The following is a 19,990-nucleotide window of genomic DNA, read 5'->3' on the forward strand; positions in this document are numbered from 1 at the left end:
CACACTTTCAACCACCAACACTCACATAAGAGTTTGTTCACACGTTCACATGTCTCCTCCCTCTCTTCCTGTCCCCCCGTTTTTGTCTGTATCGAGGACACTTAATGACCAGATAGAGAATTAGAGAGAGAGAGAGAGAGAGAGAGAGAGAGAGAGAGAGAGACAGAGAGAGACAGAGAGAGACAGAGACAGAGAGAGTGAATGAAGCGGTCACACTTTTATGACAACACAATATTCAAACATCTATTCTGGACACATTCACAAATCATGATGCAGTTGTGATTTCTCCGAGACTCATAATCATTCAGTGTGTTCAGGTAGGAACTATTATTTTCATTTTTCACTGAATCAACACTTTACTGAAGCTGTGTCCTAAACAACAATCAACATATATAGATATGCATTTAATACTCACACAATGTGATTGATAATAAATAAATAAATAAAGAGCTATTCGTCTATGTTCCATTGTTAAATTTTATCTGTCAGTTGTCATGTTTTTGTTTTCGCCTTCCTTATTTGTGTGTTTTTCTGCTTGCTTCTGCTGTTTTAACATTATCAGCAAAAACCACCAGACATTTGATTTTACAAGGCAGGGTTAACAATATGTTATTTGAATATTTCTTGCAAAAAGTATTGATCAAAATGTACGCACGGTTGGACAATCCCTGACCATAATACTTAAATAAGATATAGTGACCGTATGAGTCAGCAGAGTAATGAAAAATCCATATGTGATCCAGTATATTGCTTTGAAGTAAGTAAACTACCTCTTTTTCATAATGGTACCTCTTGGTTGCCAGACAACTGCTTACATCATGTTTATTTAAATGTGCACTGTGGCTTGCAAAACTCGCATGGCAACTAAACTTTGAACACACTTAAGGTGCTCACTAAACAGCAGTAGTTATTTTTATGGATGCTATAGTTTATAAAATGTTACAGTGTCTCTGTGACTCTGAGCATTGGATTATTATTGTTAGATTAATAAAAGTAAAATAAATTCTTGAATCAGGTGGACAAAGATTTGATGTTTTTAAGATGCAGATGTGTAGCACCAAAAATGCAGCTTTTGTTCAACTTCTGTATTTTGTTGAAGGTGAAAGGTTCATAGCTTTTTCCAGACAGATATTTTTGAAACAGTCTCTGAGTAAGAACTGAATGGCTATTGTCACATGAAAAGATACAAAACATTTCTGATACAGTAGCAAGTCAAGAAAATATACACTCTTAAAAATAAAGGTTTATACTTTAATCGGTGTGTATGCTTTTATAAAGATTTTTTGCATTAACACAGATGCTTTTATCCAAAACTCCTTTACAATGCCACGTTTTTTTTTTTTTTTTTTGAATCAATGAACCTTTAACATCCGAAGAAAACGCTGTCCTTAACTTAAAACATCTCTGTGTTATTTTTGGAACATGAAAGGACACATAATGTGCTAAATAGGATAACACAAAACAATGTATTAAAAATGAACACATCCTTAGACCTTAATTTTTAAGAGTGTATGTGCGTTCCTTGGGTTTGAACCCATTACTTTTTGCGCTGCTAACGCAATGCTCTATCCACCTGTTTTTGAGGTAAATGTGGGCACCGCCATCTTTGAGCTTTCTTGTTTATGACTTCCGGTGAGCCACTAAATCTAATGGTAGTCTATTGCGAAAAACACAAGTGTGCCGTTTTGACTGGCTGTTTAATGTTTATTATTAAATAATAAGAAGGAAGACCGACATGATTTGTGCAGTTAGGGGTTGCCATAATAGCTAATACATACAAATGCAATAAATATCTACAAAACATTTGCTTTAACCCTGCACAAGAACTGAATGTGTATGTTGCGCACATGCACTCATGATCTGTATTTACTAGGGCCGGGACTCGATTAAAAAAATTAATCTAATTAATTAGAGGCTTTGTAATTAATTAATCTAAATTAATCGCATTTTAATCACATATAAATATTTGACCTGAGAACATTAAGAAGTAATTTTTTTACATGGATTTTTAGTATACACTCTTAGAAATGATGTGTTAATTTTATACACATCATTGTGCGGTAAGCTTTTAACACATTATGTGTAATTTTAAGACATTATGTGTCATTTTGTGTTGATTTTGTGTTCAAGTATAAAACATGTTGTGTTAAAAGTAACACAAAATGTGTTGTTTCAATAATAACACAGAGATGGGTGGATTCCAGGATGACGCAGTTTGTTGTCCCAGAATCAACACTGTGTTGTTTTGACTGTCTGTGTTCCGGTACCTATTTGCGCGGATCCCCCACCTCACGTATAAAAACAACAAAACATAATATACTATATAGCCTATATTAAAATTAAAATATAAAAAATATATTATGCACATTTTTAAGTTGCACATCGTTTATAGTTTTCTTAAGTGGGATTCAGATGTGAAAAGCGCTGCGTAATGTACGCGCTTTTAGTCTTACCATTGAAACTTAACAAAATTAAAAAATAAGAGGTGATATATAGCTTTAGCCTACATAAATGCTTGTTTCTTTAATGTTGCAAGATCCTCTTCAGGTTTTCTTGCTGTTATGTTTATAATAGTTCATTGTTCAGAGTTCATATTGATGATCTTATAGTCCATTTAAAAATGTTCTTACAAACTGACTCTATTCGTCAGAAAAACACCATTTAACTTTTTTCCTTTACCTGCCGTCGCTATTCTCTGTGCGTGTCCTCCGTCAAAGTAGCCTATTAAAATTAATATGAAGTTGATTTTTGAAAGTCTTAAGCACACCGCAAATCAAACGTGCTGCTATATGCTCTAAATGCGCGTGTAAATGTAATTTCTGGGGACTGCCAAGCTGATTTTTAAGTGATATAGGCTACTCATTGCATGTTTTGGCATTCGGTAGCATATGCATCAATGAGATGCACGGTGTTGCTTTTAATGTTCTTTTTAATTTATATTCACAAAACCTAACAACAAAACATTGTTTATAATTAGTAGACAAATTATTTGAAACGAAATTAATTTTAAAGTAGCAAACAAAACTTAAATTAAACTCGCAATAAGCTAATTAAATTGAAACAAAACAACATTACAACAATATTTAAACCCAGCAATACTCAAACATTAACATATAACAGACATTAGGATACATGTTAAAATAATCTGTAGTTTGTTGGTAGATGTTTATTGGGCAAAACCTCCGTTGCAAACCTCCATTTACCAGAATAAATAATTTTTACTTTGAAACTGATGCGTTGTCCCGTTAAAATCAGCTGTTCGTTTAGGTTCCGTCTACTTTTATTTAAACTGCAGCACAACTCCGGAGTTCTCGAACTAAAACAGGGTCTGCAGCATTTACGAATGACTCCGTTAATAAGTGCGATTAAAATGCGTTAAAATGTTTAACGCGTTATTTTTTGTGTAATTAATTAATCTTAATTAACGCGTTAAAGTCCCGGCCCTAGTATTTACAAATCCATCCAGTAAAATCTTTCATAGAAACTGCCAGTACACAATAAATACAATAATTGTTAAAAACAACTAATATTATGCTGATAAAAATATGCTGCTTTAGCTGATTTATGTATTCTGCTACTATATATTATTACAAAAATACAGTACAGAATACGACATAATCCGCTTAGTTAATGTTTATAAAAGTTTGTAATGTGTTTGTGCATACTTTTGGTATGTTTTAAATAAAAAGCAAATAATTTGATAAGCTCATGTCTCCACCTAGTGCGTAAGAACCAATGTAATAATATTTTCATGAAACAAAAACAATACTCAAATAACTTACAATGTGTTGAATGAGAAAGATACTGCTGACTGTGTCTTTCGTGTCGCCATAAACACGTGTGCTCGACGTGTCGCCATAAACAAGTCCATTAAAAATTGCCGTTTAAAAAAAACCTCACAGCAGAGGGACAGTTGTGACATTTTAAACCATCCCTTGAAAAGGTTAAAAACACGAAGTCTTGGTAAATTCCATGTACAAACATTTTGAAAGTTCCCATCATGCTCTGTGGTATGTTCATTTTGGTGGGTAGTATTTTTTTTACAGATTACTGTTTTAGTGTTGCTTTCTTTATATATGCATTTGTTTATGTCTCTGTATGACGTTATCTGTTGTATGTAAAGTTGTTTTTTAATGAATGATTTTTTTATGATTGTCACCATGCACTGCAAAACATACACTCAAAAAAAATTTTTTTGCACCTTGTCTAATTTACTTAAATGAAACAAGTTAATACAACACAATTTTTTTTTGTCTCAACCTATTTTTATAATGTTCAATCTGCTTAAATTAAAAAAAAATTACATGAACTCAATAATTTTATATTGGGACCACATTAATGATTTTTGTTGCTATTAGGCTACTTACTGGGCCGTGAATCTGTATTTCCCAGCATGCTTTGCATGCAACTGCCTTTGGAGAGTAATTTTTTTAATTAAGTGTTATTTTATGCATTTTTAGGTAAAACGAAAGACTTTATAGTGTTTAATGTTGATTTATCTTATTGATTTAGAAGATTTTGTGTTATATTTGTACAAATTGTTTGGTTACCATCGTGCAGAAGAGTGGCGCTTCTGTGGTTGAGTTGTTAACTTGTTTTGTTTTTGTTGAACAGACCAGAAATAATTGCGTGGAACAGTTTTCCTTAACTGAATTTAGTTTATTGAACAAGATATTTTTATGACCAATATAAATATATTTATTAAGTTGGTGCAACAAAAGATTATTTGTTTATATTAACTTATTGTATTCTTGTTGTACAAGCCTAATCTAATTTCGTGGAAAAGTTTTCCTTAATTCCATTATGTTGGTTGAACAAAAAAATTTTTGAGTGTAGTTACTAAGTAAAAAAATCAATTGCAAGTTTTAGATATTAAACAGTTAAACTCAATGTAACACGTCAACTACCTGTGAGTTGAAACAACAAATCTTCAATTTTTTAACTTACATTTAAGGCAGCCGGCGACCTTTCGTTTATAGGTGTAACCACCTTAAAATGGTTACAGTGTGGTTGAGGTTTGTGTTTCCACTGATCAAGTCAAAGTGCATGATGCCATCCTATTTTTGCTAAAAATGATTTCAACACAAACACAAAATATACGTTGTAAAAAATGTCAACAATATTGTTATGTAACTTTAACTTAAGAAATTAGGTTAAACAATTGACGGCCTTACAGGTTTGCACAACCACATGATTTGCAAATGCCTAAGCAGTAATAGTTAAATGTGACCCTGTCTGTGAAATCCAGACTAAAGTCTCATAATCTAATTTTGAGATTTGGAGCATTAAAATTTGATTTCATCGCTTTAATTTTACGTCAATATTAAAAGTACCATGGTTATATTTTCACAGAATGTTATTTGTGTAGAATGATTTTATGTAGAAAGAAAAAGTATATCACAAAATATGACTTTAGCTATACAATAACACACATCCCTGTATAGGGTTATACAGTATATTATTTTCAAATTTGTTCCCTGTCTTTTTCATGTTTTTATACATCAGGTTCTTACACTCTAAAAAAAGGATGTGTTCATTTTTACACATTATGTGTCATCCCAAAACTAACACTGATTGTGTTGTTTTTAACACATCCTTTTTTACAGTGTATGTGCGGTGTAAAAAAGTGAGACAACCTGATGAAGGAAGATTTTTGAGATGCCCCAACAATTGTTTACACATTAAGCCAACATTAGTCTCAGCCTCAGACATCACGCCCACAGAATGTTAGGTTGGCTACACGAGACTAAGCCAACGTTACTTTGTTTATTCATGCAATGCTTATTTTCTTCATTTCTTTAAAGTTTAAACAACTTTGTTATTCAAGCCAATTTAAGCTACTATTTAAAGTTTTATAAAAACAAGTTTACACTCACAATTCAAGGAATGCTAAACAACAGGCCTATATGTGTTGTTATTATTATAGGGGCTTTACATTACGTTTCTTTTTTATCTTCATTCATTTTTTATCTTCATTCGCATCTTTTTTATCTTAAATTGTAGAATGACCTCCAATCATTAAGTTTCAACTCATTATGAGAAGACGACAGTGGACATTGATGCAATCATGGATAATGTTACTGTTGTCCTTTACACCATCACCATTGTACTGGGTGTCACTGGGAACTCCGTGGTCATCTGGGTGGCCGGATTTCGTCTGAAGCACAACGTCACCAACGTATGGCTGGTAAACCTTGCTGTGGCCGACCTGATCTTCTGCTTTACACGCGTCACATCGCTTCTCAAGAAACTCTTCTTTGACCACTGGCCCTTTGGAGTCTTTCTCTGCAAGTTTAATGGCTTCTTCAAGTACGCCAACATGTTCTGCAGTGTTTTTCTTCTGGCCGTCATCAGTGTGGATCGAGTGCTTTGCGTGTGGCGCCCAGTCTTCACCAGGGAAAGACGGACGCTATGCGCTGCTCGTGTGGTCAGTTTAGGGGTCTGGATTGTGGCGATGATCTTCAGTTCGCCATACTTCGTTTATCGGGAGGTCTACCTTGGCGATAACAACTTGAGCAAGTGCTCACTGGAGGTAATATACATTTATATTGCACATGTTGCATAAAAATAAATAATTGTGTACCCTGTGGTATGTGCAGAGCAAATAAGTTTCCCTATATGAATACCCCTATATGAATTGTAAATGTGGATCACTGCCATGTCTGATTTTCCTACTTCAAAATCTTGCAGGTAAAAGAATCATCAAAGAATGACAATACAGCAAAAAACGCATTGTACAGCATTCGTTTCTTATGTGGCTTTCTCTTACCTTTCCTGGTTATTCTCTGCTGCTACATACTAGCAGGTATTGGAATACGAAGAACAAGGCTTTCCGGTAAATCTCGGCCTCTCCGTATTCTCGCCGGATTGGTCTGTGCGTTTTTCGTATGTTGGGCTCCCTACCATTGCCTGCTGCTCGCCAAAATGGTGAACAAAAAGAGCCACGCAGTCAAAATTGGCCTGCCCATAGCCAAAGGCCTGGCGTATTTCAACAGCTGTGTAAATCCTTTTCTGTACTTCTGCATGGGAGTGGATGTTAGGCGACGCTTCGGGCAAAGTCTGTCTGGGATTTATCGCAGGGCGCTGATGGAAGATGGCCAGACAGTGCAGTCTCAAGAGGGCACCATTGAAGAAAACTCAAACTCCATTCCAAAGACTAAAAGCATAGTTCGAAATATAGTCGAGGGTGGGACAAATGTTTAAAAAACCTTTTCATGTTTGAAGGAACTATAAACTTAAACTTTATTATCATTTCTTTTACTTTAAAAAATGTTTCAAAGACTTTTTGTTGACTGTGCTTTAAACTTTTTGTGGTTGTGGTTAAATGCGGAGTGTGATATGAACTAAGTGTCAATGAAACCTGAAAGATTTATTTTCATGCTTCCTTCTGTGAGCTTTTTCACTCATACAGTTCTCATATCTTTTACATCATTCACACCATCAATTCTGAAATAGAATCTAACATTTCCAAGCAAGACCTGATACTTTTTGCAGATATGTCTTACTGTAAATGTCAGGAACAAATACTATTAATTGACTATAACTATATTAGTCATCATATTTGATCCTGCAGATGCTCATTGAATATTAATGATTTTTTTGCTTTATCTATTTTGAATTTTGGCAATTTCTGTACTGTTATTTAATAATGCTACCCATATGTTCAGATCAATGTATAATCACTTGATTTTGTATGTTTGCTTTCTAGACTTTAGATTTTATTTATTACTTTCTTTTCTGTATTTTACAATATTTCTTCAAAATATTATCATTGATTAACATATACATTTATTGTCCTTATGCTGATTCTGTCAAATCCTGACAAAACGCAGCTGTAAAACTGACACCAAATGACTGAATACAGAGGGAACCATTTCATTTCTGTTGAATCAACATTAAAAAATACTCTATGAGTTTACGTCTTCCCCCTGAGACAGCTACCCCACTTCGTGGAGACAGAAGTCTCACACCTCACCAAGATTAAATCTGTTTCTCGTCTCCCCCTCTCCTCATTGTCTCAGCCCAAAGCATCTTTAATCTTTGAATCTGGTCTTGTTTGATATCATTTGAAATGTCTCAGTGTAAGTGGTACAGTCATATGACAACATAATTCAATGTTAAAGTGTAACAATAAAGTAAGTAAACTTCACTTAATGTTGGGAGACAACTCCCACCTTAGACCTGTAAACCAATCACCCACTGTATGTAGATAAGTTACAGCCCCTATATGTTTACAATCAGTACCAAATTCCTATTATTAATAGGAATTATTACAATGCTTTGTTCTCTCTGCATATTTAAGGAAAGATTGTAAAGAAAGGGTTCATGTGGGTTTTCTATATTTAGAAGTAGACCCCATGATGTTGTGTCTTTGAATACAACATCATGTATTTTTATTTTACTTTATTTACTATTCTGTAGCCAGATCTTCCTCTTTTTGCCAGGTATGCAATGTTTTTGTTTCATTACAACTGTTTATTGATTAATGCTTCATATCTGAGTTGGATTGTTAATTGAATTCTGAATTATGATCTCCTTACCTGCACTGTAAAAAAATTCCGTAGAAATTGCAGCTGGGTTGCCGGTAATTTACTGTAGATTTACATTTATGTTATTTACTGGCAAGAGTTTGTTCAAAGTTAAATGAACATTAAACATTTACAAGTCTTTATCTTTACAGAATAAAACAAAAAAAACAGCATCAAGCAAAACATTCTGGGAAACAAAATCTGAAGCAAAAAACAGAAAAAGGTTGATGATGATTTCTGGTTCCCAGAATGCTTTGCATGAGGCTGTAATTGTATAGTTTTATTCTGTAAAGATAAAGACTTGTTAATATTTAAAATTTATTTAACTTTGAACAAACTCTTGCCAGTAAATAACATAAATGTAAATCTACGGTAAATTACCGGCAACCCAGCTGCAATAACATTGTAATTTCTACGGAATTTTTTTACAGTGTGGCTAATAAATTGTGATGTTTGACTTGATTCTGACTTAACTTTAATTATTGGTTTGTATTTGATTGTGCGGGTAAAAATGTGTTTAGGTAGGTGGAAAAACATTTTGAGATTTGCATTATATAAGTTAATTTGTACACAGAAAAACCCAAGTGTGCACTGACCCCCAATGCTGTATTTTCAGGATCCTATGAAGAGTAAGTTCACCCCAAAATTTCAATTTCATCATAATTCACTTACCCCAGTGTTGTTCTAAACCACCAAGTTCTTGTGAATGTGCATTGAATGTTGCTTCGTAATATTATTATTGAACTAATGATGGCACATTATCTGGGCTTAAAAAAGGAAAATCCAACTGCAGTCTATATGGTGCAGTCACAAGCCTTACGATTTCGTCAAAAATATCTAAGAATGTGTTCGGGAAGAACACAATCGAAACACTTGGTGGTTTAGACACATGGGTAAGTGATTTATGATAAAATTTTAATTTTGAGGTGAACTAACCACTAACAGCCTGTTTCTGTTCTACATTTAAAGGTAAGATCTCTATCACTCCAAGCCGATCCCCCATCTCAAGCACCACTGAAAAATGTTCATGCTGATCCGTAGCCTTTGTTTTATAAAAAAATAAGTGGCCTATACTGCCCTACAAAGCCAGAGCGCAGAAACTATAAATTTAATCAAAATTTAGGGTTGAAATGGGCTTTGTGAGATCTGATGTGTCTTGTGACAAAGTCTCCTGGTTCAATTTTGTCCCATTTCAGAGAAATGTGTGTGCCAAAATTGCAGTAACATGTTTGACCTGCTGGTGTAAAAAACTTTAAGGGCAGTTTTCTCGGTTTCAGTGTTTGCGTAGTGACTGCACTTCTATTATACGCTATTTGTAGGGCAGTATAGTGTAGATGCAAGTCGGCAACTGCCAAGGGTTTCATTTGAACAAAAAGTATTAAGATACTGATACTCCCGTATTTCATTTCTTAGGGTGACAGACAACTTCTTAATAGTTAAAATAGACTCACACGCATGTCTATATAATGAAGTAAGAAATGGAATATGAAGTAAGAAATAAAATATAGGCTATACTATAAATTAAAAATAACACATGTGTGTCTGTGTAATCGAACATTTTGGGTGTTTTTTGTGCATTTGGGCGGACTTTTGACAACTTATGGGCTTGAAATCATCAGCTCTATCATGCAAAACTGATGCTTGTTGCACATGCCAAGCCCGAAGTTACTTCTGGTTTGGGCTTTTTTATTGGTCTGGCTAGTGCCTAAATGGACTTTTAAAAGAAATACCTAGTGGAAAATAAAAATGTTTTGGTTTCCAAAAGAAGAGGGGATACAGTGAGCATGGATCACCATTGTGTGGATTTGGCAGCCCGGCAAGAATTTAAGGATCCGCAGCTAATTTTGTATACATTCATTTTACACAGTAAAGTTAGCTCAGTTTAACATAAATGATTGATACACTTCAGCTATGATTTTGAACTAGGGAATTTACTGGTTATTTATTTAGCTTGTTATCAGAAATAATGTACTCTAGAAGGACTCTGTGGTTATTGATTCTTTGCAATAGTCTACCAGAAGTTAAGTTTGGGTCTCAAAATCTGTTTCACTATCTTGTTGCTGCTGAAACTGTCTGCAAATGGATTTAAATGCCAAAAGACTTACAGCGGCATTTTCTTGTAAAAGAGTAACAAGCAGAACAAGCAGAAACACTTCCTCAAAAAAGTATAAGTATTTTAAATGGTGTCTAAAATTTGGTTTCTGAGAAAGTCGGTTAAAAAAATATATATTTCCTTCCACTTTCCATTCTCAATTTCTAGAAAACCACCCATAAATACTACTGTTTAAAGTGTTGAATAGAATGCATGTGAATTTTACTTAAGTTCCAAAATGTGCTATTATTATTATCTTGTTTCATGATGGATTTTTCAGGTTGCGGACAGCAGGGAAAACATTAATTGCAAATAATACAACCCAATAAAAATTAAAGATAAGCCAACACAGACAGGTTACATAACTGTTATTTGTTAATGGGGCAGTTTCCTGGACAGGGTTTAGGTTAATCCAGGACTAGGCCTTAGTTATATTAGGACATTTAAGTCGTTTTTACAAACATACCTTACAAAAACAACAGTGGTGTGCATCTTGAGACAAAACCATTGCACCAATATAGGAAATATCCGTGCAAGATGTTTTTAAATTAGGGAAGCTCAAACATGCATTTTAGTCTGGGACTAGGGTAGGCCTTGTCTGGGAAACCACCCCTATACTGTTTGTTATTATTTTATAGTGTAACATACACGTTAGTGTGCTTAGCATGATTCCCCGCTAAAATGATCATGTTTTATTGTTTTAACACAAGACAAATGATCTCAATTAATTGAAAGTTTAATTCAATGACTCATACTACTTAATCTCTTTCACTTTTCCTCTATTACTTTTTCAAAACAATCAGAAATCCCCTAACAGAAATGTCAAGAACTCATGACACATAAAGGCGGAACAAAGACCTTGTGTTTATGTTTTCTTTCCTCTATTTCACGTTCCTTGCATAATATCTCCCTATTCCTTCATGATTTGTGTTGTTTAATGAACTTTTAAGGTTACTGAACTGAATAATTGAAATATTTCTTGTTCTCTCTCTCTCTCTCTCTCTCTCTCTCTCTGTATTATAGTACATGAACACAACAATTTAAATGCTATAATTCACAATTTATAAATGCTATAATTCATACAATGCTTTTCAGATATATTAAACAAAACACTATTTTGTATGATACACCATACTCTATCAATATGTCAAAATGAAAAGTGAAGTTAATGCTAACCATTTCACTGATGAATTGAAGATCATGAGACAGCACGCACAACATTTCTAACTTTAATATGGTAAACAACATAACTCCATAGGCTACAGGTAAACACTTGCTTTGACTATTATTTAACCTAGTTGTTGTCAGAAATGATGTTTAAATGCAGAGATTTGTGCTGTTTTAATTATGAATATTTCAGCAGACTCTAATACTTCAAGACAATAACTTAACTTTAAATATTTCATTATTATAAACTGGGAAGAAAAAATAAATGAATTACTGTATATTTTGAATCTATATTATATTACTTTATATTACTCTTAGCCATATTATTATTTATGTTAATATATCCTCATAAAATTCACACACTGTACCTTTAAGTCTCTTTCGATTGCTTACAGTGATGCATTTGAGACAACTCTGAGTTTTTTTGTTCCCCATCTCAAACTTAAAAGTGATGTCTGAGCAAGCAGCTTTTTAAAAGTTAATGTTTTTTCAGTAATCACTAAACAAACGACACATTTTAGTCAATGTTTCCAATTAGATGCATTTTATCAAATATCTATAGTGTCGGTGTAATGTGCGTTAAGGGCATTGCTCTTCACCATTTTCAAGTCTTGGGACATTCTTGTTCACTTCCTGTTGTGTGCAAGTGGCCAACACCGCAGATGCATGGACAAGACCAATATCTAGTACTTTCAGTCTTTAGTCTCCTGTGCATTGATGCATTCACAATAGTATGACCCATTATGGTGGTGATCAAATTTTTATTTATATATTTTTTACAGATACAGAGCAATGCAAACTATTTTCACTAATTAAAGTTAGTAGTATTAAAAAATTTAAAACACATCACGTTTCTTGTTTTAAAGGCTTCTTTGCCCCCCAACACCCCCCTAATCACACCCTGGCTGTGTATAAAAAAATCTATATGTTTAAATCTGCAGTCTCAATCCTCACCTCCAGAGGTCGCCCTGTTCTGAATTACAGGGTTGAGATTTTTCACTGAACATCTGTCATTTATTTTAGGTCAACTTTTGTAAACAAATTTCCCTTAGGGAACAGTTTGAATGTTCTTGATTGTTAAAATGATGTATTTGGTTAGGGTTAGTCCTCAATTAGATGTGTAAAAAACAGGGCCTAGATAGCCTAAGTAAACGTATATCAAGGGTATTTTGTAAATGTATATAAAATAATAATTATGATAATAATGCTTGGCCACATTCTCCTCCCATTTCCTGTTAGAAAAGAGATTGCTGGATGACTCAACAAAAGATGCTGCTACATTGAACACTGCCGTATCAATTATATATTAATACAAAGACACATTAACAGGATTATTCATTATTGGCTAAATAGTAACAAACATCTGTGTACAGGTAAGATCATCACATCATTACCAGCTTGTTTATAATTCACATTTTTGAAAAAACATTATACAATCAATGCAATAAACAATGTTTGGTTAATATATAATGTACAAACCGGCATGAACCTATAAAACATACAAGTTTAAGAAGGCTGGATCTTTATATAGATTTACTGTATCTTGCTTGCTTGTAGAATGAGCTTTAATACAACTGTCCTAACCTACAATGGGAAAACTACATTGGACATCGTCGTCTACATCATCATTATTCTCTTAGGAACCTCTGGAAACTCTGTGGTCATCTGGGTGGCCGGCATCCGTATGAAACCCATCGTCACCAATGTGTGGTTGATCAACCTTGCCGTGGCTGACCTGATCTTCTGCTTGGTACAAATTTCCCAGCTCATAAGACACATTTTCTTCGACCACTGGCCATTTGGACTCTTTATCTGCAAGTTTAATGCCTTTGTCAAGTATGCCAACATGTTCTGCAGTGTTTTTCATCTGGCTGTCATCAGCGTGGATCGAGCGATCTGCGTGTGGCGCCCAGTGTTTACCAAGGAAAGACGGACATTATATGCGGCTCGTGTGGTCAGTTTGGGAGTGTGGATTGTGGCGTTGATCTTCAGTTCACCATTCTTGGTGTATCGGGGAGTTTACCCTGACAAGAAGAATGTGAGCAAGTGCTCACTTAAGGTCAGAACAGCTTTACATAAATGCTTAAATTGTTAAGCATGTCTACATTAACCGCATTATAATACTGATAGTTTCTGTCCTTGAAGCTGAGTGGTCAAATTTTAATGATTTGCATCTTCACCAGTTTTATATCAGTTTCATTGTGCAGAACTCATTTGTTGCTATAGCACACAGTCCAATAAAAAGATGCAAAAAGACAGGATTTGAATGAATTTAAATCCAAAGTGGTCCAAATTTATGGGACATGGGTGAAGCTGAGGTGGCTGGTTGCTGAAACCACGCCCGCCTCGCTCGATTCTAGTGACAGTGCCCTTAATTATGTAGAAATTTTTACATAATTAAAACAGATGAGTTACAAAAATATTCACACCCCTCAGAGTTAACATAAGGGGGAAAATTAGCTATATAGACCAAAAATACATTTTGTTATAGGTTGTAAACATATTATTTCCTGCTGTAAAATATGGGAATTGACTCCCTTTTGGAGCCAGCCTCTAGTGGCCAGTCAATGAATTGCAGTTTAAGTCACCTCCATATGGGCTTCATCCGAGAGATCGGAAGGTTGCCCCTCGCATAAAACTGCACGTAACACATAACATCTGATAACAGTAGGAAACAATGGACTATTACACATTGTTATCAGGGAAAAAGAGACACACTAGGGTGGGGCAACAGTGAGAAAACTACAAAGACAATGGACATGATTACAACAGGAAGTGAACGATAACCTAATTCAAAAATTAAAGCCAAGAACAAGTCATAGAGCCCTTACAGTTGCATAGAGATATTTTGGTATATACATGTATGCATTTGGCAGACACTTTTATCCAGATTGACTACAATGTTTGTTCACTGGGTTCAAACCCATGACCTTTTGTGCTGTTAACACTTTGCTTTACAACGAGCTATACAGGAGCACTTGCAATATGTCTAAACAAGATGTCGGGTAATAGGCTTTATGCCCAGCTGCACTACTTCCTGAACTTCAGCCAGCTCCTTGTTTCCTGTCTGCCATTATTGGACAAACTGATTAATCCAGGTGTGCCTGACCTCAGTAGTCACAACAACAATAACACATGGATTAATCAGTTTGTCCAATAATGGCAGACAGGAGACAAGGAGCTGGCTGAAGTTCAGGAAGTAGTGCAGCTGGGCATAAAGCCTATTAAAGGTGCTGTAGAATGTAAAACTGTATAGGCATAGATGAATAATAAGAGTTTTGTACATGGTAATGACATATCGTGAGCCTCAAACACGATTGTTTTCGTCCTTTTTATGTAAACCTCATGCATGCAAAAGACATTCACATGGGCCGTATATTAAGTATTTATGCTTCCCATTCATTTTTAATGGGTGAAGGCATGCATTGCCGAACTGAATTGTGGATCAATTATGTTAATGGAAGACCAGAGCATGTGTTGCGACCACTGTGATTGGCTGTTGGCCACGCTTCAGACAAGCCTTTCGTCAAGCGTTAAAGCTTTTGTCCCGTGTGAATGTACCGTTACAGTCGTGATGTACGCCCCAACATTAACTTACACATTAAAATGAATTACAATATGGTTTGTAGCATATTATATGTTAAAAACAAAGTTGTGACTGCTGAATTAGAGCTATATACTAGTTAATGCTACATGCTAGCGTTTAGGCTGAAGTTCTACTATTGACGTTACAGTTACGTTTTGCAGGTCCATACTAAAAAAAACAGAAACTTACCACTCAGAAACTTTCATTAACAATCTCAGAATAATTGATTATTTCTCAAAATCTGATACAGGCTCAAACATAAGGTACGTTTGCACACACAGAGCTACTGAAATGAGCTGCTCTGAGAAACGACGAATCAGAGCAGAGCTCAACATTATTATTCATGACCCTTTCAATTAAGGCAATAATAGGCCATTTCATTCTATGGAAAAATCCTAGGGTTGTAAATGGACATTTCTGGATCGTTTTTGCACTTGATAAAGCCACATAATCTTCTATACTTTTAACTTTTTAGAAAAGCCCCCAATATAATCCTCTATATTTACCTTATACAATAAATAATCAGAAATTGAACCTTTAGTATGCCTTTGACAATTGTGACTTAGTGAATCTAGTTACGTTAGGACCGACAAACTTAATATTTCTATTTCTATCTCAAAACTGCAGGGAGAAGAAGCAAAGTATGTTTACTACAACATTCGCTTCTTTTGTGGATTTCTGCTTCCTTTCCTGGTGATCTTTATCTGCTACACACTGGCTGCTATTGGGATTCGCAGAACGAGACTCTCCGGCAAATCAAGGTCTCTCCGGATTCTTGCTTTATTGGTTTTTGCATTTTTCTTCTGCTGGGCACCTTATCACATCCTAGGTCTTGTTAAGATGATAAATAAAAACCACCCGGCTGTAAAGTTAGGACAGCATATGACTTCAAACTTAGCCTATTTCAACAGCTGTGTGAACCCAATGTTGTACTTCTGCACGGGACTGAAACTCAGACAACGCTGCAATCAAAGCCTCTTAGGGATTTTTCACAGAGCTCTTACGGAAGAAGGCCAAGCTCTGTCCCAGGACACAAATATGGAGGAACAGTTTAAATGTGCTGATAGAGTTTATCAAACACCTGTGTGTATGACTAAAGATTAAGTGCATGACATTTTTTCATCTGATAAGCAGTTAATATAGGGTGACCATACTCTCTTAGAAGGATGTGCTAATTTTTTAAACATCTTTTTGAGTTATGCTTTTAACACATTATGTGTTATTTTATGTTGATTTTGTGTTAAAATAAAACACAAAATGTGTTCTTTCAATAATAACACAGAAATGGGTGTATTCTGGGACAAGTGTGTTGTTGTCCCAGAATCAACACTAATGTGTTGTTTTTAACACATCCGTTCTAAGAGTGTACCTGCCATTTTTCCCAGACACGGCTCTGCCAGGATTTCGGTTGCATCCTCTGGAGGTCGCATTAGTCGACCGCATACGTCATCAAGGTTTTTGTTTTCAGGCTCTAATTCAAAATAAAAGCAGCCGTTACAGTTAAGGTAAGAATGAAACTACAATTATTGTATGTTTTTAACTAAAAAATGTAAGAACCTCAATGACGTATGCAGTCGACAAATCGACTTCTGGAAGATGCACCCGAAATCCTGGCCAGGACGCATCCCGGTCAAATGGCATGTATGGTCACCCTAAGTTAATACCTAATAATACCATATAAATACCTATCAGAGTCGATATTTAACCAAAGTTAATTGCATTTTAATTTTTAATGAAAATGTATGTGATGCCGATATAAGCATATTTTACATGAGCCACAAATGAATGCTTACTTAAACACTCATTATCACCTTAAGCTGTAAATTTTGTATATGTATTTTTTTCTAAATAATGTTTGCTTTTGTTGTCATTTTTGCAGCATCATTGGGTTATTTAGCTCTTGTATTATTCTGTCATGTCTCTGTTCTCTATCCTCCAACCTATCCAGATTGTTTTTTGTCATTTGTCTTTTCCCCCAAATACGACCAACAGATGTGTTTACTAAATTAGCGCCTTAATTAAAACTTAAAGGTCACATTCCTTCTGATCCCATTTTTTAAACCCTAGTTAGTGTGTAATGTAATAAATAATACCTGTAAAATTATTAAGCTCAAAGTTCACTGCCAGGCGATATATTTTCTTTAACAGAATTCGCCTTTCAAAGCAGCGAACGGACGGTTTGGACTACAGCCCTCTACTTCCTGCTTTAATGATGTCACTAGAACAGTTTTTGACTAAACTCCGCCCACATGAATACGTCAGTCACCAGCTAAGCTAACGGCAAGGTAAGCTGCTATCAAATCACAACACACTAAACAAACTACACAATCAGAACTCGTTATGTATTTCTGAAGGAGGGACTTCATAGGACAAGGAAGACATCAGCCCCGTTTTTAGGACGGTGAAAACAGCGCTATACAGATAAGTTAATTGTGAGAAAAATACAGCATTTTTAACACGTGAAACATGAACACATGTTATATTGCGCACTTTAAACACAACCAAAGCTTCAAAAACACAGAAAGAACGGGACCTTTAATATATATTAAGGTATGAAATTATAAATTGAGGTATATATTTGCTATAATTACATGCATTGGGATATAATTTTCAATTTAAACAGCCAGGATTAATTGTATTTATATTACAATATTCAGGCATTTAGGGCAAATAACATACCCATTTATTTATAATAAGATATAAAACACAGCATACAAAACATATACAATTTGGTCAAACAGTTGATTTAGATGGAGAAAAGATGCAAAAGTGATCACAATCTGCTGTAAATCTCAGATGAATCAGATTTACACTTACTCAACAACTATCACCAGAAGAAGCGATGATACATCATTGTGAAATACCATTGGCTCTCATGTGTATCGTGACCGATTGCATCATTACGTCAAGAATGTGAAGCACTATTGGCTCTCGTCACGGAAGATTAGAGCATGACACAATCTGCCATGAGAGTCTCGTGACAGATTGTGTCATGCTTTAATGTTCAGGTTTATGTTGAAATTAGATCTGACTGTTCATTGTATTCGTGGATTTTTTCATATGAAGTGATCAAATGACTTCAGTTTGCAACGCAAATTGTTTGTAATAGTTTTATACTGTTGTTTTTTTAGGCAATTTATGCAATAAATACCTGTGACTTTAACTTGCTTGTTGTGTTTTATATGGTTGAGAACTGGTTGTGTTTAGGGTAACAAAGTTAAAGAGGGCAGTAGTTTAACTCTTTTTATTACACCTAGTGCAAAAATTTTTATTTTAGTAGTTTTATTTATAATGGTTCATATTATAAATGTTCAATAAAACGGTAAAATAAAAATAATTTTCTCCTGATGGCAAGGCTGAGCTGTTTGTAAACATTTACATTTGCATTTAGCAGATGTTTAATCTACATACTCTTCCAACCATTTCTGTCCCATACTGTAAAAAATCTTTGCTGCCTTAAATTTCATGTCAATTTACTATTATTTATCTTGACAAGAGATGAGTTGCTTCAACTTATAAAATATAGTTGAAAACCATATGTTTGGTTTAAGGTAGCATAGAATTTTTTACATGTACTTATTAGGGGTGTCACGATTCTCCAAATCCTCGATTCGATTACATTTTTGATTCTGATGTCACGATTCAATTCGATTCTCGATTTTTAAATGAATTTTTTTAAGACAAAAAAAGTATATGCCTTTATTATTTTTATTTTTATTATTTTTATAGTTTCACATTAACATGCACATTGCGTGCTTTTCCTCGCATGGGGGTTTGTGGGCTTTACTTTACGCGAGAGAGCTTGTAGAGAGAGAATTCCTACTTGCACACAGATAGACTTAATGCGGGCGTCTTGGACTCCTATTATCTGAACTAAAACCGGTGCGTCATAAGCAGCTGCGCTTCTCTCTGTCTCACGTGCATGCGCATCTCGCATCTGTCCAAAGTCTAAACATAAACTAAAGTAATAATCCTTACGTATTTGTTCAGTTTTATGTGTTTCATGGGAGCTGAGGCAAACTATACATTTTGTTTAAAATATAACCCGCTGCATCTTGGCGGCTCTCTCGCGCACGTGCAGAGAGCTGGGCTCTGTCCAAAGGCAGATCACTAGGTAGTAATCCTGTTTATGATATGCATTTCAAGGAGTTGTAGCAATACATCCCTCGTGTTTAAAATATAAATCGCGTTCCGCTGGACGGATGTTTTTAAAGGCACTTCTGAGAGTTTATTTTCCCCCGCTTGGCAAGCCGACCGGACGTGACATGGGGGCGTGGCAGCATCGACGATCCAATTTTTTAATTCGAAGTTCGAGGTTGTGACTTAATTTCGATCGATTTCGATTTAAAATCGAAATCGTGACACCCTTAGTACTTGCATGGGGTGCATGATTTTTGAAAAACACTTTGGAAAAGGGAGTCGGGCCAAGTACCAATACAAACTTGTAGCCAATCAGCAGTAAGGGGCGTGTCTACTAACCAACATCGTTGCATGGGTTGCGTATGTGTGGGGCGGGTCTATCAAAAGAAGGTCCAGATTCTATTGGGGTAGGGGCGTGTTTGTTTAGGTGATTTTAAATATCAACATTGGCTTTCAGTGATCATGCACCCCGCCTTT

General features: G+C 35.1%; 2 protein-coding genes across 2 annotated transcripts; both read left to right on the plus strand.

The window, feature by feature from the left end:
- The first annotated feature begins 171 nt into the window (after positions 1–171).
- LOC135777728 (formyl peptide receptor 2) lies at positions 172–8,537 on the plus strand. The gene is made up of 3 exons (XM_065287955.2): positions 172–317; positions 6,004–6,532; positions 6,691–8,537. The coding sequence occupies exons 2-3, from the start codon at positions 6,068–6,070 to the stop codon at positions 7,201–7,203; spliced, it is 978 nt and encodes a 325-aa protein (XP_065144027.1). The 5' UTR covers positions 172–317; positions 6,004–6,067; the 3' UTR covers positions 7,204–8,537.
- Positions 8,538–13,029: 4,492 nt separating this feature from the next.
- On the plus strand, positions 13,030–16,500 carry LOC135771792 (fMet-Leu-Phe receptor-like). The gene is made up of 3 exons (XM_065282149.2): positions 13,030–13,160; positions 13,345–13,877; positions 16,011–16,500. The coding sequence occupies exons 2-3, from the start codon at positions 13,346–13,348 to the stop codon at positions 16,475–16,477; spliced, it is 999 nt and encodes a 332-aa protein (XP_065138221.1). The 5' UTR covers positions 13,030–13,160; position 13,345; the 3' UTR covers positions 16,478–16,500.
- The last annotated feature ends 3,490 nt before the right edge of the window (positions 16,501–19,990 follow it).

This window comes from Paramisgurnus dabryanus, chromosome 19 (genome assembly GCF_030506205.2).
Source record: "Paramisgurnus dabryanus chromosome 19, PD_genome_1.1, whole genome shotgun sequence".
NCBI lineage: Eukaryota > Metazoa > Chordata > Actinopteri > Cypriniformes > Cobitidae > Paramisgurnus > Paramisgurnus dabryanus.